Raw genomic sequence first — 21,402 nt, forward strand, 5'->3', positions numbered from 1 at the left:
TGGAACTCTTATACAATGCTGGTGGGAATGTCAAATGGTACAACCACTTTGGAAATCTATTTGGCGCTATCTTAAACAGTTAGAAATAGAACTACCATACAACCCAGAAATCCCACTCCTCGGAATATACCCTAGAGAAATAAGAGCCTTCACACAAACAGATATATGCACACCCATGTTTATTGCAGCTCTGTTTACAATAGCAAAAAGCTGGAAGCAACCAAGGTGTCCATCAACGGATGAATGGGTAAATAAATTGTGGTATATTCACACAATGGAATACTACAGATTGATAAAGAACAGTGACGAATCTGTGAAACATTTCATAACACGGAGGAACCTGAAAGGCATTATGCGGAGTGAAATCAGTCAGAGGCAAAAGGTCAAATATTGTATAAGACCAGTATTATACGATCTTGAGAAATAGTATAAACTGAGAAGAACACATACTTTTGTGGTTACGAGGGGGAAAGGGAGGGAGGGAGAGGGTTTTTTTACTGATTAATTAGTAGATAAGAACTGCTTTAGGTGAAGGGAAGGACAACACTCAATACATGGAACGTCAGCTCAATTCGACTGGACCAAAAGCAAAGAAGTTTCCGGGATAAAATGAATGCTTCAAAGGTCAGCGGAGCAAGGGCGGGGGTTTGGGAACCATGGTTTAAGGGGACTTCTAAGTCAATTGGCAAAATAATTCTATTATGAAAACATTCTGCATCCCACTTTGAAATGTGGCGTCTGGGGTCTTAAATGCTAACAAGCAGCCATCTAAGATGCACCAATTGGTCTCAATCCACCTGGAGCAAAGAAGAATGAAGAACACCAAGGTCACACGACAACTAAGAGCCCAAGAGACAGAAAGGGCCACATGAACCAGAGACCTACATCACCCTGAGACCAGAAGAACTAGTTGGTGCCCGGCCACAATCGATGACTGCCCTGACAGGGAGCACAATAGAAAACCCCTGAGGCAGCAGGAGATCAGTGGGATGCAGACCCCAAATTCTCATAAAAAGACCATACTTAATGGTCTGGATGTGACTAGAGGAATCCCGGCGGTCATGGTCCCCAAACCTTCTGTTGGCACAGGACAGGAACCATCCCCGAAGACAACTCATCAGACATGAAAGGGACTGGACAGAGGGTAGGAGAGAGATGCTGATGAAGAGTGAGCTAATTATATCAGGTGGACACTTGAGACTGTGTTGGCATCTCCTCTCTGTAGGGGGGATGGGAGGATAGAGAGAGTTGGAAGCTGGCAAAACTGTCACGAAAGGAGAGACTGGAAGGACTGACTCATTGGGGGAGAGCAAGTGGGAGTAAGGAGTAAGATGTATATTAACTTATATGTGACAGACTGACTTGATTTGTAAACGTTCACTTGAAGCTCAAGAAAAGTTAAAAAAAAATGCAGTCACACAGTATGTAGCGTTTTGTGCCTGACTTCTTTCACTTAGCATAACGCTTTTGAGATTCATCCACACTGTTGCCTGTAGTTTGTGGGTTATTGTTTTTTGTTGCTGAATAGTAATCCGTTATATGGATGTACCAGAATTTTTTATTTCATTCACCAGTTAAGGGACATTTAGGTTGTTTCTAGTTTTTGGCGATTACAAATTAAAGCTGCTGTGAATATTCACATACAGCTCTTTATGTGGGTATATGTTTTTATTTATCTTCGATAAATACTCAGGAATGGGATTCCTGGGTTATACGGTAAAAGAATAAGTTTAACTTTGTAAGAAAATACCAAATTGTCTTCCAAAGTAGGAACATCATTTTGCATTCCCTCAAGTAATCACTTCTCATCCTTACCAGCAAATTATTTATTGGTAATATTTGTATTCTGGAACTAATCAAATAATTATTTCTACACGGCCTTGTTGGAGCCCTGGTGGCGCAGTGATTAAATGTTTGCAGGCTAACCAAAAGGCTGGCAGTTCAAATCCACCAGCTGCTCCTTTGCTCCTTGGAAACCCTGTGGAGCAGTTTTACTCTGCCTTCTAGGGTCGCTATGAGTTGGAATCGACTCGACAACAACAGGTTATGTTTTTAGGTTACGTGGCCTTGTTAGAAGAAGTTGCTACTTAAAAGAAGGGTTTCTGATTTAAGTTTTTTTTTTTTTTATTAACTTTTATTGAGCTTCCAGTGAACGTTTACAAATCAAGTCAGTCTGTCACATATAAGTTAATATACATCTTACTCCTTACTCCCACTTGTTCTCCCCCTAATGAGTCAGCCCTTCCAGTCTCTCCTTTCGTGAAAACTTTGGCAGCCTCCAATTCTCTCTATCCTCCCATCCCCCCTCCAGACAGGAGATGCCAACACAGTCTCAAGTGTCCACCTGATATAATTAGCTCACTCTTCATCAGCATTCCTCTCCCACCCACCGTCCAGTCCCTTTCATGTCTGATGAGTTGTCTTCGGGGATGGAACCATCCTATGCCAACAGAAGGTTTGGGGACCATGACCGCCGGGATTCCTCTAGTCACATCCAGACCATTAAGTATGGTCTTTTTATGAGAATTTGGGGTCTGCATCCCACTGATCTCCTGCTCCCTCAGGGGTTCTCTATTGTGCTCCCTGTGAGGGCAGTCATCGATTGTGGCTGGGCACCAACTAGATCTTCTGGTCTCAGGATGATGTAGGTCTCTGGTTCATGTGGCCCTTTCTGTCTCTTGGGCTCTTAGTTGTCGTGTGACCTTGGTGTTCTTCATTCTCCTTTGATCCAGGTGGGTTGAGACCAATTGATGCCTCTTAGATGGCCGCTTGTTAGCTTTTAAGACCCCAGACACCACATTTCAAAGTGGGATGCAGAATGTTTTCATAATAGAATTATTTTGCCAATTGACTTAGAAGTCCCCTTAAACCATGGTTCCCAAACCCCTGCCCTTGCTCCGCTGACCTTTGAAGTATTCAGTTTATTCCGGAAACTTCTTTGCTTTTGGTCCAGTCCAGTCCAGTTGAGCTGACCTTCCATGTATTAAGTGTTGTCCTTCCCTTCACCTAAAGCAGTTCTTTTCAGCTAATTAATCAGTAAAAAACCCTCTCCCTCCCTCCCGCCCTCGTAACCACAGAAGTATGTGTTCTTCTCAGTTTATATTATTTCTCAAGATCTTATAATAGTAGTCTTATACAATATTTGTCCTTTTGCCTCTGACTGATTTCGCTCAGCATAATGCCTTCCAGGTTCCTCCACGTTATGAAATGTTTCACAGATTCGTCACTGTTCTTTATCGATGCGTAGTATTCCATTGTGTGAATATACCACAATTTATTTACCCATTCATCTGTAGATGGACACCTTGGTTGCTTCCAGCTTTTTGCTATTGTAAACAGAGCTGCAATAAACATGGGTGTGCATATATGTGTTTGTGTGAAGGCCCTTGTTTCTCTAGGGTATATTCCGAGGAGTGGGATTTCTGGGTTGTATGGTAGTTCTATTTCTAACTGTTTAAGATAGTGCCAGATAGATTTCCAAAGTGGTTGTACCATTTGACATTCCCACCAGCAGTGTATAGGAGTTCCAATCTCTCCACAGCCTCTCCAACATTTGTTATTTTGTGTTTTTTGGATTAATGCCAGCCTTGTTGGAGTGAGATGGAATCTCATCGTAGTTTTAATCTGCATTTCTCTAATGGGTAATGATCGGGAGCATTTTCTCGTGTATCTGTTAGCTGCCTGAATATCTTTTTTAGTGAAGTGTGTGTTCATATCCCTTGCCCACTTCTTGATTGGGTTGTTTGTCTTTTTGTGGTTGAGTTTTGACAGAATCATGTAGATTTTAGAGATCAGGCGCTGGTCGGAGATGTCATAGCTGAAAATTCTTTCCCAGTCTGTAGGTGGTCTTTTTACTCTTTTGGTGAAGTCTTTAGATGAGCATAGGTGTTTGATTTTTAGGAGCTCCCAGTTTTCGGGGTTCTCTTCGTCATTTTTGGTAATGTTTTGTATTCTGTTTATGCCTTGTATTAGGGCTCCTAGGGTTGTCCCTATTTTTTCTTCCATGATCTTTATCGTTTTAGTCTTTATGTTTAGGTCTTTGATCCACTTGGAGTTAGTTTTTGTGCATGGTGTGAGGTATGGGTCCTGTTTCATTTTTTTACAAATGGATATCCAGTTATGCCAGCCCCATTTGTTAAAAAGACTATCTTTTCCCCAATTAACTGACACTGGGCCTTTGTCAAATATCACCTGCTCATATGTGGATTGATTTATATCTGGGTTCTCAATTCTGTTCCACTGGTCTATGTGCCTGTTGTTGTACGATTACCAGGCTGTTTTGACTGCTGTGGCTGTATAATAGGTTCTGAAATCAGGTAGAGTGAGGCCTCCCACTTTCTTCTTCTTTTTCAGTAATGCTTTGCTTATCCGAGGCTGCTTTCCCTTCCATATGAAATTGGTGATTTGTTTCTCTATCACCTTAAAAAATGACTTTGGAATTTGGATCGGAAATGCATTGTATGTATAGGTGGCTTTTGGTAGAATAGACATTTTTACTATGTTAAGTCTTCCTATCCATGAGCAAGGTATGTTTTTCCACTTAAGTATGTCCTTTTGAATTTCTGGTAGTAGAGCTTTGTAGTTTTCTTTGTATAGGTCTTTTCCATCCTTGGTAAGATTTATTCCTAAGTATTTTATCTTCTTGGGGGCTACTGTGAATGGTATTGATTTGGTTATTTCCTCTTCGATGTTCTTTTTGTTGATGTAGAGGAGTCCAAGTGATTTTTGTATGTTTATCTTATAACCTGAGACTATGCCAAACTCTTCTATTAGTTTCAGTAGCTTTCTGGAGGATTCCTTAGGGTTTTCTGTGTATAAGATCATGTCATCTGCAAATAGAGATAGTTTTACTTCCTCCTTGCCGATCCAGATGCCCTTTATTTCTTTGCCTAGCCTAATTGCCCTGGCTAGGACTTCTAGCACGATGTTGAATAAGAGCGGTGATAAAGGGCATCCTTGTCTGGTTCCCATTCTCAAGGGAAATGCTTTCAGGCTCTCTCCATTTAGGTTGATGTTGGCTGTTGGCTTTGCATAGATGCCCTTTATCATGTTGAGAAATTTTCCTTCAATTCCTGTTTTGGTGAGAGTTTGTATCATAAATGGGTGTTGGACTTTGTCAAATGCCTTTTCTGCATCAATTGATAAGATCATGTGGTTTTTGTCTTTTGTTTTATTTATGTGGTGGATTACATTAATGGTTTTTCTGATATTAAACCAGCCTTGCATACCTGGTATAAATCCCACTTGATCTTGGTGAATTATTTTTTTGATATGTTGTTGAATTCTATTGGCTAGAATTTTGTTGAGGATTTTTGCATCTATGTTCATGAGGGATATAGGTCTGTAATTTTCTTTTTTTGTAATGTCTTTACCTGGTTTTGGTATCAGGGAGATGGTGTCTTCATAGAATGAGTTGGGTAGTATTCCGTCCTTTTCTATGCTTTGAAATAGCTTTAATAGTAGTGGTGTTCACTCTTCTCTGAAAGTTTGGTAGAACTCTGCGGTGAAGCCGTCCGGGCCAGGGCTTTTTTTTTTTCTTGGGAGTTTTTTGATTACCGTTTCAATCTCTTTTTTTGTTATGGGTCTATTTAGTTGTTCTACTTCTGAATGTGTTAGTTTAGGTAGGTAGTGTTTTTCCAGGAATTCATCCATTTCTTCTAGGTTTGCAAATTTGTTAGAGTACAATTTTTCGTAGTAATCTGATATGATTCTTTTAATTTCAGTTGGGTCTGTTGTGATGTGGCCCTTCTCATTTCTTATTTGGGTTATTTGTTTCCTTTCCTGTATTTCTTTAGTCAGTCTAGCCAATGGTTTATCAATTTTGTTCATTTTTTCAAAGAACCAGCTTTTGGCTCTGTTAATTCTTTCAATTGTTTTTCTGTTCTCTAATTCATTTAGTTCAGCTCTAATTTTTATTATTTGTTTTCTTCTGGTGCCTGATGGATTCTTTTGTGGCTCACTTTCTATTTGTTCAAGTTGTAGGGACAGTTCTCTGATTTTGGCTCTTTCCTCTTTCTGTATGTGTGCATTTATCGATATAAATTGGCCTCTGAGCACTGCTTTTGCTGTGTCCCAGAGGTTTTGATGGGAAGTATTTTCATTTCATTGCATTCTATGAATTTCCTTATTCCCTCCTTGATGTCTTCTATAACCCAGCCTTTTTTCAGGAGGGTATTTGTTCCGTTTCCAAGTATTTGATTTCTTTTCCCTAGTTTTTCTGTTATTGATTTCTAGTTTTATTGCCTTGTGGTCTGAGAAGATGCTTTGTAATATTTCAATGTTTTGGATTCTGCAAAGGTTTGTTTTATGACCTAGTATGTGGTCTATTCTAGAGAATGTTCCATGTGCGCTAGAAAAAAAAGTATACTTTGCAGCAGTTGGGTGGAGAGTTCTGTATAAGTCAATGAGGTCAAGTTGGTTGATTGTTGTAATTAGGTCTTCCGTGTCTCTATTGAGCTTCTTACTGGATGTCCTGTCCTTCTCCGAAAGTGGTGTGTTGAAGTCTCCTACTATAATTGTGGAGGTGTCTGTCTCACTTTTCAGTTCTGTTAAAATTTGATTTATGTATCTTGCAGCCCTGTCATTGGGTGCATAAATATTTAATATGGTTATGTCTTCCTGATCAGTTGTCCCTTTTATCATTATGTAGTGTCCTTCTTTATCCTTTGTGGTGGATTTAAGTCTAAAGTCTATTTTGTCAGAAATTAATATTGCTACTCCTCTTCTTTTTTGCTTATTGTTTGCTTGATATATTTTTTTCCATCCTTTGAGTTTTAGTTTGTTTCTGTCTCTAAGTCTAAGGTGTGTCTCTTGTAGGCAGCATATAGACGGATCGTGTTTCTTTATCCAGTCTGAGACTCTCTGTCTCTTTATTGGTGCATTTAGTCCATTTACATTCAGCGTAATTATAGATAAATAAGTGTTTAGTGTTGTCATTTTGATGCCTTTTTATGTGTGTTGTAGACAATTTCATTTTTCCACATGCTTTTTTGTGCTGAGACGTTTTTCTTAGTAAATTGTGAGATCCTCATTTTCGTAGTGTTTGACTTTATGTTTGTTGAGTCGTTACGTTTTTCTTGGCTTTTATCTTGAGTTATGGAGTTGTTATACCTCTTTGTGGTTACCTTATTATTTACCCCTATTTTTCTAAGTAAAAACCTAACTTGTATTGTTCTATATCGCCTTGTATCGCTCTCCATATGGCAGTTCTATGCCACCTATATTTAGTCCCTCTTTTTGATTATTGTGATCTTTTACATATTGACCTCAGTGATTCCCTGTTATGAGCATTTTTTTTTTAATTAATCTCAATTTGTTGTTGTGGTTTCCCTATTTGAGTTGATATCAGGATGTTCTGTTTTGTGACCTTGTGTTGTGCTGGTATCTGATATTATTGGTTTTCTGACCAAACAATACCCTTTAGTATTTCTTGTAGCTTTGGTTTGGTTTTTGCAAATTCTCTTAACTTGTGTTTATCTGTCAATATCTTAATTTCGCCTTCATATTTCAGAGAGAGTTTTGCTGGATATATGATCCTTGGCTGGCAGTTTTTCTCCTTCAGTGCTCTGTATATGTCGTCCCATTCCCTTCTTGCCTGCATGGTTTCTGCTGAGTAGTCTGAACTTATTCTTATTGATTCTCCCTTGAAGGAAACCTTTCTTTTCTCCCTGGCTGCTTTTAAAATTTTCTGTTTGTCTTTGGTTTTGGCAAGTTTGATGATAATATGTCTTGGTGTTTTTCTTTTTGGATCAATCTTAAATGGGGTTCGATGAGCATCTTGGATAGATATCCTTTCGTCTTTCATGATGTCAGGGAAGTTTTCTGTCAGGAGATCTTCAACTATTTTCTCTGTGTTTTCTGTCCTCCCTCCCTGTTCTGGGACTCCAGTCACATGCAAGTTATCCTTCTTGATAGAGTCCCACATGATTCTTAGAGTTTCTTCATTTTTTTTAATTCTTTTATCTGATTTTTTTTCAGCTATGTTGGTGTTAATTCCCTGGTCCTCCAGATTCCCCAGTCTGCATTCTAATTGCTCGAGTCTGCTCCTCTGACTTCCTATTGCATTGTCTAATTCTGTAATTTTATTGTTAATCTTTTGGATTTCTACATGCTGTCTGTCTATGGATTCTTGCAACTTATTAATTTTTCCACTATGTTCTTGAGTAATCTTTTTGAGTTCTTCAACTGTTTTATCAGTGTGTTCCTTGGCTTTTTCTGCAGTTTGCCTTATTTCGTTTCTGATGTCTTGAAGCATTCTGTAAATTAGTTTTTTATATTCTATATCTGATAATTCCAGGATTGTATCTTCATTTGGGAAAGATTTTGGTTCTTTTGTTTGGGGGGTTGTAGAAGCTGTCATGGTCTGCTTCTTTATGTGGTTTGGTATCGACTGCTGTCTCCGAGCATCGCTGGGAAACTAGTTTTTCCAGAAAATCCACTAAAAAAAAATGCAGTCAGATCCCTATCAGAACTGCCTTTGGATTATAACCGCCACCTTGTTCCCTGTAAGGATGAAAGTCTGAGATTTGGATCATATATGCTTGGCTGTAGCTGGTTCTGTGTTTTTAGTCCAATTAGGGATGGATTTTTGGTCCCTGGGTTTTTTGTGGTTCCTTCTCTCAGGCCGGATGTGTGGGTTAGGAAAAGACCAAAAGAAAAAAAAAAGGGGGAGGGGAAGCAAATCTGCCGTGGAGCCAGAGCCGTTTTCCCTCTGGCTCAGGAAATTCCAATGTTAATGAAGCCGCCTGGTGGGCGGAGGGATCAGAGAGATAGGAGAGTAGCACCTCGGAATATAGCCAGAGTTGCTTGTCTTGCTTCGAATGACTATTTTATCTGAGATTCCCGAGGGGCGTGTCGCCTATGTGTTGGCTATGTGGAGATTGCCCCCAGGGATCTGGCCCGCTGAAGCCGCGGTCAGATCCTCGGCTGCCTGTCCAACGCCTAGCGTCAAGGTTCCCCTGCTTGGACGCTGCACTCCCAACTCCAAAATCAGTCACTGCCTCCCGGGGACTTCTCCCACCAGCTGCGTCGCCAGGCCGCCCGTGCAGACCGGTGGGCCCCCTCCAGGGGTGAGTTCAGGGGGGTAGGGCTGCGCCCCTTGTTTGCGCCATCAGCTCCCCTGGGCCCTGACCTAAACCGGGCGCTAAGGTTACCTGACTGGGACGCTGACTCCAGGCTCCGAAAACAGTTGCTGCTTCCCCGTATTTGTTCGTTTTCTGTCTCTAAATCTGTGTTTGTTGTTCAGGGTTCGTAGATTGTTATGTATGTGATCGATTCACTTGTTTTTCCGAGTCTTTGCTGCAAGAGGGATCCGAGGTAGCGTCTACCTAGTCCGCCATCATGGCCCCCTCTGATTTAAGTTTTGTTGTTTAAAATATATGGTTCTTTACCTTTGCATTTTACAAATATAGCCTCTTACGATGAGAGGGGGATGGACGAGGATGAGTGATCTTTCTCTCAAAGCCTCCTGGTAGGCTGTGAGTAGGGGCCATGGAAGGTGATGGCAACACACTTGATTCTTATACTTTACCTATTTTCCTCCTGGGACAAAAGCTCAGAGAGTTGTCACTTCCATGCTCTCTACTGTGTGCCTTTCTCAGCTTTCAAGTGCTGAGGAGCCTTGTGTGAAGAAGAATATGTGTTGCCAGCCTCACTCCTTCTCCCTTTAGATGGGAATACCTGTGAGTGTCCTAGTCATAGCTATTTACATAGTCAGCTGGGTAGCTTTTCAATTCAGTCTGGGGGTGTAGCTGTCCTGATGGTCTACCCAGTGATTTGAACAACGGGACTAGGACATCTAGGTAGTAAAATCAATGGTGCAGTAAGAGGAAGCTGACAGGATAAAGGCAGAAATCTTAAATTTTGGGTGGACTGCTGCTATTGTCTAATACATTGCCTCTGATGCTTGCTAGCATTTTAAGATGTTTTATCCTTTCTAAACAAAAAGGTCAAATATGTACTGAGCTGTAATCCTCTTTTAGAGGTTTTATCAGCAAAATATTTGCAAATTGCTAAATGTTCATCATTCATTCATTTGTTCATTCATTAAGCAAATTTGCCAATTAATATGTCTATGGTTTTATGGTACCCTTCTAGGTGCTTTTTCGACGTAGATGCTTCCAGAGTTTTTTCCTTGGTACCTTTTTAATGCACATTGGTATCTCTCACGTATAAACATTTTGAAAACAAATGTCCAGTAAAACAGAGCCTGGTTGTAGCTCCTCATCCCAGTTTGGCGCCGGCTTTGCACAAGAAGGGAGGGAGGCAGGGGAGAGAAGAGGGAACTTGGTCATGTCATGCTGCATGTCTGGCAGACCCTTTTGGTTCTGAGCAAAGACACCAACTGTTCACTATTTTGGGTGAATGAGGTTGGTTGGTTGCTATGAGCATTTTCTCTAAGTGGACCTTCTTATCTTTCAGCTCCACACATTCAAATCATCACAGTCCTGCTATTTGCCATTTGAGTAGAGGAGTGATGTGTCTGTGTTGAGGCCTGGTGCTGACAGGAAGAAATGTTTTGCCTGGAGACTTACTCATTCTGACCTTAGTTGTCACTGCTCTTAATGCCCCACTCCCCAGGAAAACCTGAAGTAGAGAAAATACATTTTCGGTAGTGTTTTAGTATTAGAATAAGAAAGAATATATTTTCTAGTTTCGCAGTATAAGCTGTGATTAAAATCTTTAGTCTTTGAAAACGTCGATTCTTTGCTCTGGAATCTGTCTCACCATTGTTCCTTTGTAGAAAAACAAATTCCATTGTAGAAAAACAACGTAATCAAGATCTTTTGTTGTTGATTAAACCATGTTTCTCTCCGAGGTGACAAAAACAAGGAGCGATACCATCAGGACCCGAGATAATCCAGCAAAACCCAGACCTATCTTGTGACCAAAACCGGGATGGCGTAAAGAGGCCTGCAAGACGTCAATAGGTCACTTCATCATTATGTCCCCCTCAAATTTTTTTTTTTTTTCAAAGAAGAATCAACATTCCTGGAAATCTCTAAACCCAGACCCTCTTCCTATAAAACTGTCTTGTAGCCCTCTTGGGGCAGACAGAATCTGGGAGAAATTTTGCCCCCTCTGTCTCTTGAACACAGTGTTCAATAAAGCCCTCTTGCTGCTTACCTCCTCCTGTCTCAGGATTGGCTTGTGGCAGGCAGCTCCAATCAGCGAACTGTGGTAACAAATTCTGGTGTCCAGTGTGGGGTGGGGGCCTTTGCGGCTTGAGACATGGAGGCCCTGGGCCGGGCTGGGATTGGCCAATTAACCCTCAAGCGGCTGTTTTTTTTTTTTTTTTTTTTTACCTCAGAAGGGAAACATTGCCCAGTCCTTATTCTCCCCATGGCACTGCCTGTCCCTAACCATGCAGAAAGAAGGTATGCAAGGCACAAGATTGGCTAAGGAAAAACCCATGGGGCGAGTCTGTGAATCCTCTCCCTGTTGCGCTCAGGGCCACGGCAGATAGAGCAAGCCCAGAGGGGGCTTCCACTCTTGGTTTCTGAAGCGAGTGCTGCATGGGATGACTGACCCTGTGAGTAGGTTCACATAAGGGACTCTTGGTGGCTCTAGAGTCTTGGTTCTGGTTTCTGGGTGTGTGAATGAGCTTAAGGCTATCAAGATTACCTCTGTCATTCTAAGGATTATCTGGGAGATTGAGGTAGCTACGGCTGTCAAGATTACCTCTGCCATTCTAGGGATTGTCTAAGACGTTGAGATTGCTGAGCATGACTGTGAGGTGGGCCAAGGAGTTGTGCATGTGTGTATGTATATGTGTGAATGTGGGAGCCTCAGTTGAACTTGACTGACAGAGAGTGCCCAACTGAGACACTGGAGGTACTGCACCGTCTCCATCACCGTGTCAGCCCCAATCTGTATAAGACCTTTTCCCAAACCCGTGAATACTTTTGGTCCCAGTTTTTGGAGGGTGACGACTGGTTTCACAAATTTTCAGTAGAATATCAAGCTCAGGTGTTGTTGGAAAAGTGTCTCAGTGAGAATTGGGGACCAAAAAACGGTATCAGGGGCATTTTAACTGAAATTAAGTTGATAACAGCAGAGATGGAATTTCAAGTAGATTGGGCCACAGATTGCATTCGAGCAGAAAGCAGAAGGGCCAGGCCTTCCATCACAATTGAGAAACTACACTGGGGACCAGGGATGGGAGGGGGATCCTCCATACCAGTAGAGTCCCCCTTGAGATGCATTCTGACCAGTTGGAGGTGCTATAGTTATGCCCCAATAACTAAAACGATGATGATTTTCTATGCAATAGTGTTTGGCCACAACATAAATTGGCAAGTCGGAAGCTTGGCCTGGGTTTGGGTCATTAAATTTAATACAATTTTTCGATTGGACCTGTTTTGTAGAAGAGAAAAGAAATGGGACGAAGTCCCCTATGTTCAAGGTTTTATGTCACTATATCAGAATATGCACCCTTCTAACCAAGTTCTTTTTCAAGGCAAAGAGAAGCCAAAAGTGCTTCCTGATTCTTCCAGCGAGGAGCCCTTGCTGGAGGGGTGGGCTCTGGTTCTGGTGGTGGCTCCTCCTCCTCCTTATGGTGGCAGTGATGCTGCTGCTGGAGGACAGTGTCGGAGGAGGAGAATGCATACTTCCCCACCGGGGCCAGAACCAGACTCTAGAATTAGTCCACCGAGGGGAGCAGAAGGGGAGACATGGAAGAGATGGGTGGTGGAGACATGGCTTCAGGTATGGTTTCCCCTTCTTGTGCTCGGCAGGGTACGGTTTTCAGTGAGGGAGCCCCTGAACACCAGGCAGGGCAACATCCCCTTCTAGAGGCGCCAGCAGGGGTGGATGAGCAGACCGTCTCCTGAGGCTGATATGGGTATATACTCCATTTTCCACCTCTTATATAATTGGAAAAATCACACCCCACCATATGGAGTGACTCTAATAGCATGACTGAACTTCTTCTTTCTGTGTTCTCAACTCACCACCCTACTTGGACAGATATACAGACTTTACTAACTACCCTCCTTACTGCAGAAGAGAGTCGGATGGTGTTAGAACAGGCACAAAAGAGGCAGACAGACTACCTGATTTAGACTTTGATCAAGGCCCCCAGGGGTGGAAGCTGTCCCTATCCAAGATCCGGGATGGGATCATAATAGTGCTGATGGGCGAGGTCGACTTCAGCTATATTGGGATTGTCTTATTGTGGGTTTAAAGAATGGGGTGCCTAAACCTAAGAATTTGCAAAAATTAAGAGAAATAATACAAGGAGAAAAAGAGGACCCTTCTACCTTTTTGAAGAGGGTGACAAATGCTTTCTGGCAATATATGGATATGGACCCTGAGACCCCAGAAAATTCCTGACTTCTGAATATGACATTTATTTCCCTAAGTGCCCCAGACATATGTAAAAAGTTACAGAAGCTAGAAAGAGGTTTGGGCCTGCCTATAGGACAGCTGCTTGAAATTGCTTTCAAAGTATATAATAACAGAGACCAGACAGCCGAACAAAAGGAGAAACAAAAAATGAAACAGAAGACTGATTTGCTGGCTGCTGCACTGTCACTTCTAAATTCTGAGAAAGAGAAGGGGACTAGAAAGGGGTTAAGGCCAGAACATAGACCAAGACCCTCTTTGGGGTCAGACCAGTGCGTATATTACAAAAAGCATGGGCATTGGAAACTGAGTGTCCCGACGACCCAAAGAAACCGCGGCTGCCAGCCGCCTTGCGGGATTACTAGGAAGGACCATCCCTTGGAGATGAGTTGGAGTAATGGGGCCTGGGGTGGATATCTCCATTGGCCATCTCCCACCGTGAGCACTGGGTGACCCTTAAGGTGGGAGGACGCCCCATAGACTTTATCTTGGACACTGGAGCAACTTTCTCGGTATTAAACACAGCTGAATCGCCCCTTAGCCCAAGGACCGCACTAGTGTTCGGCATTACTGGAAGATTGAATACTCGCCTCTTCCTACAACCTGTTAGCTATGAAGCTGGAAATGAACTCTTGTACCATGAATTCTTATACATGCCCAAATGTCCGGTCTCCCTTTTAGGGAGGGATATTTTGTCAAAGCTTGGGGCTCAGATATCCTTTGGGCCCTCCTGACTTTTAATTCAATTTCCCCCAGAGGTTGCATGTGCTTTCCAGGTGGCCTTCCTTAATGAAAAAACAATACCCACTGGAGAAATCCCTCTTTATATACGAGTGAGAGTGAACCCGGAAGTCTGGGCTTCCAAAGGGCCTAAGCAAGCAAAGTCTGGCAAACCAGTAAAGATTACTTTAAAGCCCGGAGCCCCAGTTGTCAACCAGAAACAGTACTCACTTCGTAAAGAAGCTTTGGAAGGCATGACACCCTTGATGCATCAGTACATAATGACTAACCTTTTAAGATATTGTAAGTCTCCCTACAATACCCCCACCTTGCCGGTAGTGAAACCAGGAACAAAGGAATACCAATCTGTACAGAATCTGGGGGAAAATTAACCAAATAGTAGAAGATATACACCCAGCAGCAGTCCCAAATCCCTACACTCTCCTTGTCACCATACCCAGCCAATGTAAATGGTTTTCAGTGCTAGATTTAAAAGATGCATTCTTTTTCATCCCATTACATCCTGACTCTCAGCAATTATTTGCTTTTGAATGGACTGATACAGCTACTGGGGCGAAACGACATCTTGCATGGCAAGTTCTAGTCCAGGGATTTAGAAATTCTCCCACTATTTTTGGAGAAATTTTGGCAAGGGATTTAAGATTGTTAAAACCGAACCGAGGTCTGGTTTTACAATATGTCGACGATATCCTGGTGGCTAGTGAAACTGAAGACTCTGATCAGAATACCGTCTCAGTTTTAAATCACTTGGCAGAGTGCGGGTACCAGGTATCCGAGAAAAAGGCCCAAATTTCTCTCCCACAAGTTAAATATCTGGGATTCCAGATTTCTCAAGGACAGCGAGACCTCCTTCCAGATCGAATGGAGGCAATCAAGCGGGTGGCAGTCCCTGTCTCAAAGTGACTAAGAGGGTTCCTGGGAATGGCTGGGTTTTGTAGAATCTGGATTCCTGGGTTTAGAGTTTTGGCGAAACCCCTTTATGAAGCCTTAAAAAGAGAAGAAAGGGGAGCTTTAGTATGGACTAAAGAGTGTCAGCAAGCCTTTGGAAAAATTTAATATAAGTTGATGACGGCCCCAGCGTTGGGATTGCCTGATTTACAAAAGCCTTTGGAACTGTTTGTGCATGAGAGGAAGGGGATTGCTGTGGGAGTTCTGACTCAGACTTTGGGCCCGACCCGGTGCCCTGTGGCATACTTCTCAAAGCAATTGGACACTGTGGCTAGGGGATGGCCACCGTGTTCACAGACGGCGGCTGCAACCTGCGACTTGCTCCTGGAAGCTGAAAAGTTCACATTTGGCCAAAAAGTGACTGTAAATACCCCACATACAGTTCGTCCTCTCTTAGGAAAAAAGGTGGGTTCTGGCTTATGGCATGCCACATGGGACGGTATCAGGCCATCCTTTCAGATCATGGTAATGTTATTTTAAAAGCTATCTCCTCCCTGAACCCTGCTACCTTGCTGCCAATATCTGAGGACCCGCCAATGCACGACTGTGTAGAGGTAGGTCATTGAAGTCTATTCAAGTAGGCCTGACCTGTCTGATGTCACGCTACAGGATTCTGATGTTGAAATATTCACAGATGGAAGTACTTCATACATGAAGGATGTCGAGCAGCAGGATATGCAGTGGTAACCCTGACAAATATCTTGGAGGCTGCCTAACGGAACTTTGGCCCAGAAAGCTGAGCTTGTAGCTCTCAGTCGGGATCTCCATCTGAGAAAAGGGAAGTGAGTGACCTTTTACATGGACAGCAGGTATGCTCATTTACTTTTACATTCCCACGGGGCCTTTTGGAAGGAGAGAGGACTCCTGACACCTGCTGATAGAGAAATAAAAAATGTGCCTGAGATCCTTGAGCTTTTAGAAGCCGTTCACGATCCCCTTCAGGTGGCAGTGGTGTATTGTCCAGGGCATCAAAAGGGGCAATCCCTTGAGGCCACTGGAAATTGAAAAGCTGACATAGAAGCAAAAAAGGCTGCCTTACAAGAATGGAGAAAGGCAGGACAAGAGCTAGCCCTGATCCCCCATTTAAACCTCAATGAACTCCCCCAGCCAACATATACCCCTCAAGATTTAGATAGAGCGAAGGAGTGGGAGTTTCAATCTTCGACAGGCTTTAGTTGCCTGACTAATTCTAAAGGAAAAATATTATTACCAGAAGACCAAGTATACAACATAATATCAATTCTACATGAAAACACGCACTATGGAAGAGATGCAAGCCTCGAAAGGATTCAACAAATAGTTGCGGGACCAAAGATTCTTAAGACAGTATGTGAGGTCACTAAAAGAAGTCTGCTATGTGCTAAAAACAATCCCAAGAGAGTACCCCACCCAGCAAAGCCAGGAATCCAGCACCGAGGAAAGAGCATGGGAGAAGATTGGCAAGTAGATTTTACCGTGATGCCTCGAGCACCTGGAAACTTCAGGTATTTACTGGTTTTTGTAGACACGCAGTCTGGGTGGGTAGAGGTTTTCCTTGCCAGACTGAACGAGCTCGAGAAGTGACTAAGGCGCTACTTAAAGAGATTTTTCCCCGATTTGGCTTGCCACTCTCAATTCAGAACGACAACGGGGGAACCTTTGTGGCCCAGGTAAATCAAGAAATTAGTAAGGCCTTAGACATCACCTGGAAACTGCACTCAGCATGGAGACCACGATCTACTGGAAAGACCAAAAAGGTGAACCATATTTTGAAAAAGGCTGTTGCTAAACTTTGCCAAGAAACCCACTCCACTTGGTTACAAGTATTACCAATAGCCCTGCTTAGGATTCGGGTGGCCCCTCAGAGCAGACTTAAGTTCAGTCCTCATGAACTTATATATGGGAAACCATTCCTGAAATGGTCAACTTTCTCTACCTCGTCATGACAGAAGTTGAGAAGAGAGGTTGGGTCCAATCCTTAGGAGCAGTTATAAGTACCATTAACAAATACGCCTCTTCTCGTTTGTCCTTCCCCTCTGATATGCCTCTTCATAGGTTCAAGCCAGGAGATCGGCTCCTGTTAAAATCAACATCCAGAAGATCAACTGGCCCCCATCTGGATGGGGCCATATGAGGCCCTTCTGACTGCTCATTCCTCTCTGAAACTGGCCTGAGTAACTGCATGGTGCGTCACACTAGAGTGAAAGCGGCCCCGCCTCCTCAAGAAGACTAAGGAATCCTCATGTACCTGCACCCCAGTTCAAGGCCTAAAATACAGATTCTCAAAGATTCAAACATGGCTCTGATCCTTATTCTTTTTCTATTCCAGGTCAGGCCTGCCTCGACCGAAAAAGAGTCAAGCCAGGCTCCTACAATTCTCCAGTCAGGAGGCACCTCGACTTTACAAGTAGGAGATACCCTGACTCTCCCTTGTGTTATCTCAACTTTAACTCCTGTAGGTCCTATTAAGTGGATTCGGGAATCCCCAGGTGAAGGGCACCCTATAGTTTGAGGACCGACCTGGGATTTTCCTCAAGCTTCCCCCATGACAGATTACTCAGTCTAAAAATCATCCCCAGTATTGCTATACTATAGTTCTATTTTCCTGCCCAGGACAGGCTGAAGAGCTAAGGAGAAGGGGGCTTGCTTGTTGTGTATCACACAGTGTGTCAAACAAGTTGAATTCATTTTTCCAAAACAACTGGGGTGAGATTTCTTAGGAAGAGGTGTTAATACTGGGACTGTTTGAAAATGCAGAAAGTGGGACAGTACAAGCCGTTTTCAGCGAAATGTAAAAAACAAGCATTCTGCTGATAGGTGTGGTGACTGGTCAAGAATAGATCACTTTGCATTCTATTTCCATTTTAGCTTTGGAGATGGAAGGGCCCCTCCGCCCACGGTATGTGTGGAAGGAGCCAAACATCTAGATAAAAGGGAGGATTCTGTGATAGGAAGATATATGAAAATTATTCCTGAAGTGGCCAGAAAAACATCGATTTCAGGTCCACTTTGACTAAATGCAGGTTTGTTTCATAAAATTTTGTCCAAGACCTGCAGTAATAAAACATTCCACTTGCAAGTTTGACCACACAAACTTCAGGAAATACAAAGGTGGTTCTTATAATAACGTGAGTTCTTCTACAATTACATATTCATTTACTTTGAGACCTTCTTTACTAATTCTGGAAACCCTGGTGGCATAGTGGTTAAGAGCTATAGCTGCAAACCAAATGGTCGGCAGTTCAAATCCACCAGGTGCTCCTTGGAAACTCTATGGAGCAGTTCTACTCTGTCCTATAGGTTGCTATGAGTCGGAATCAGCTAGAGGGCAACGGTTTTTTGGGGAGGGGGGAGGTGGTTACTACTTCTGGAGGGAGTGGGGAAGGGCCTGGGAGAATCTCACAGTAGTTAAATGGACTACTATGTTTTAATAGACTGGCTTTTCCTCATGTATTTGATCTTGAGAATTTTTAACCCTTTCCAACAATTTTAGCTGATAGGCTTGTATCAGCTTCTTTTCACCTTATTTACTGCATAAAGTTGAATTTCATTCTTCCACAGAGAAGAAAAATTTTGCTGCAGCTGTTACCAAAATTTCTTTTTAAATCTTCCTTTAATTTTCCTGCAGCTGTTAGCAAAATTTCTTTTTAAATATTCCTTTCAATTTTTTTTGAGACGAATCATTAAAATTTTAAATCCTCTAGGACGTAAAGGTGTGAAATTATTATTTTTTTTTCAGTAATCTTAGAGAACTTTACATGTAAACATTTGAAGAACTTTCAGATTTGTGCATGTTTTTAAAAAAAACCAGCTGGCCAAATTTCTTTTCCTTAATTTGTTACTGGAGAATGGCCTCGGTTCTTGTCTTCAGTGTAGGAAAGAATTCAAACACTGAGACAAATAGTGCCAAGGGAGCAGAGGTTTATTAGCTAACAGAGGGTTAGTAGTAAAAGTACACTTGACCAGGGAGCGTCAAGGTGGCTACTCAGGTAGAGAAAGAATCTGAGCCCCGGTAGTCCTTTTCTTAGGCTTTTATACCTTTCTTGTCTCTTATCTGTCTCTGTTAACATTTAAAAGCCAGGTCAGGACCACCTCTGGAGACTATATTTTTAGCTGAATGTTTAACTATGTAGGGACCATCTTATTGAGGAATGTCACCACCCCCTGCCGCTTCCTCCTCCCTCATGCAACCTCTCCCCGACTTCCATGCAAATCCTTCCCCTAAAAAAAATCAGTATTTTATGTTAAGCAGAACTTGCTTTTTTATTCTTTTCAAAAATGTCAGTTAAATTAATTACTATAAGCACTGAAAGTTAATTTCAGGAATATCAAGAAGCCAAACGGGAAGAACCTATCAGATGAGCTTGCAATACTTTAATAGAAAAAACTAACTTTCCGAGTATTTGCAGAATTTATGCGAGGGGATAGGCCTCCCTCGTGATTTCAGTCATTATTATGCCACCATACTAGGTATTTCCCAAGTCCATATGATAAAGATGTAAGCATAAGTCCTCTAGTCTTGTTTTAAGGAAAAATTTCTTGTGTTTTCTGCTTTGCTACAGAATGACTGCCCTGTTTCAAGTTTTGAATCTGCTCATCTGTCACCTGCCCACAACAAAGTCAGAAGCAAAACGTCAGCATCAGTAATACCAGCAGGGAATAGCAAATGAGATTTCAGGCTGCCCACATTTTCAGGACGGACATGCAGAACTACCGTGGCAGAGAAAATGCTGTTCCTGATGCCTTTAACTTTGGAAGGGGTTGTCACATGGCCATGCCAGTCTAAAGGCAGCACATTCCTGGCTCATCTCCACTCTATTCGGGCATCTGGTGCAAATGAACATTATGCTCAGGTCTAAGGTGATGGAGTTGTTTGAACATTGCCTTATAAATCCTTGGGGAAAGATTCTGGTGGGAAAAGAGACATTTCTGCTCCAATTAAAGAGGGAGATCACATCAAGGGGGAGATGAGAAACTACCCAGAATAAAATGGTGGACCCCAGATCTTTGAGGATGTGGGAAAGAGTTTGCTGTAGGTACTTATTTGTTTACTTATTTTTAAATATACTTCTGCGATGACTCTGTCCTTAAATGTGATGCGATAGAAAGAGCGCCATCTTTGGAATCAGGCCCCGTGGTGGAACTCTGACTCTGCCTTCTACTAGCTGTGCAGCCAGTTTCTTAACTTCCTTGAACCTCATTTCTTCACCTATGAAACAGAGGTAATATATACTTCAAATAGCTGTTGAGATAAATGAGTAGCTACACATAACGCATCAAACCCAGAGACTGCAGAAGTTAGGAGTTCAATGTGTTAGATTCCTCATTTCTTCCGTATTAGTTTCCTTCCCAAGACAAGCCTTTTTCCACCTCAGGGCCTTTGCACTGGCCATTCTCAGTGCCTGGAACACCCTCCTCCAATGGTCGTGATATTATTTAGGTCTCATGGAGCCATCTATCTCCTCAGAAGGGCCTTCCCTGTCTACTCTATTTAAAATGACCACCCCAGTCACTCTGCCCTCAACTCCACTGTATTTTTATCACCTAACCTACTACCTGAAGTTATAATGTTGTTGTTGTTAGTTGCTGTGGCGTTGATTTTCAACTTATGGCAACCCCATGTGACAGAGTAGAACTGCTCCCATAGGGTTTTCTAGTAGGTAGTCTTTTTGAAAGCAGGTCCCAGGTCTTTCTCCGATGGAGCCCCTGGTGGGTTGGGTACCAACTTTCTGGTTAGTAGCCAAACACTTAAATGTTGCACCACCAGGGCTTCTTAAAATTATAATATGTAACAAAACAACAACAACAAAAAACTTCACTACCATCCAGTCCATACTGACCCTATGGGACAGAGTACAACGGCCCCATAGCATTTCCAAGGTTGTAAATCTTTACAGAAGCAGACTGCCACACCTTTCTCCTGCGGAGTGGCTGGTGGGTTCAAACCTCTCCATTCGCAGTGGAGTGCTTTAACCACTGCACCACCAGGGCCCCTCTCTGGCGTATAATAGGGGCATGATAAATATTAGCTGGACGAGTTACTGAATTAATCAATCAATCGAGATTCTCCCTAATTCCAGGGAAGAACCCCTGGCGAATGCAAGAAGGAAGTTTTACTCTCTGCTTTTGCAGTGGCTGAGGGGTGCTGGGCAGTGATGGTGAGAGATGTGGGATCCATCTGATGAGTGAGACCTGCACAGGGCTGTGCAGATCACAGGCTACCTCAGAGGTTTTCTTAATGAAGCTCCCATAGCCCTGAGAAGTGTCATTGCTGTTTTAGATCTAAATACTCTAAAGCCAGAAGCAGCACTACCCAAACCAAACCTGTTGCCATGGAGTTGATGCTCACTCATAGCAACCCCATAACAAGTTTCAAATCTCTCAGTGGGA

The 21,402-nt window shown here is 42.6% G+C and overlaps 1 protein-coding gene across 4 annotated transcripts in view; it reads left to right on the forward strand.

The window, feature by feature from the left end:
* LOC126070179 (interferon-inducible GTPase 1-like) overlaps positions 1-21,402 on the forward strand; it is a 186,387-nt gene that overhangs the window by 161,010 nt on the left and 3,975 nt on the right. The window contains exon 3 of one of the 4 annotated variants that reach the window (XR_007516158.1): positions 19,575-20,044. The exons of 1 other annotated variant lie outside the window; for it this stretch is intronic. Coding sequence is in view for 2 of the 3 variants with exons in the window: in XM_049874122.1 (XP_049730079.1) it covers positions 15,668-15,720 (53 nt within the window). In the remaining variant the exon portion in view is untranslated. Of the gene's footprint in view, positions 1-15,667; positions 17,196-19,574; positions 20,911-21,402 lie in introns of those variants that run through there. 2 more of the 4 variants (XM_049874121.1, XM_049874122.1) reach the window with 2 other exon arrangements.

The sequence above is a fragment of the Elephas maximus genome, chromosome 2, assembly GCF_024166365.1.
Source record: "Elephas maximus indicus isolate mEleMax1 chromosome 2, mEleMax1 primary haplotype, whole genome shotgun sequence".
Classification (NCBI taxonomy): Eukaryota; Metazoa; Chordata; class Mammalia; order Proboscidea; family Elephantidae; genus Elephas; species Elephas maximus.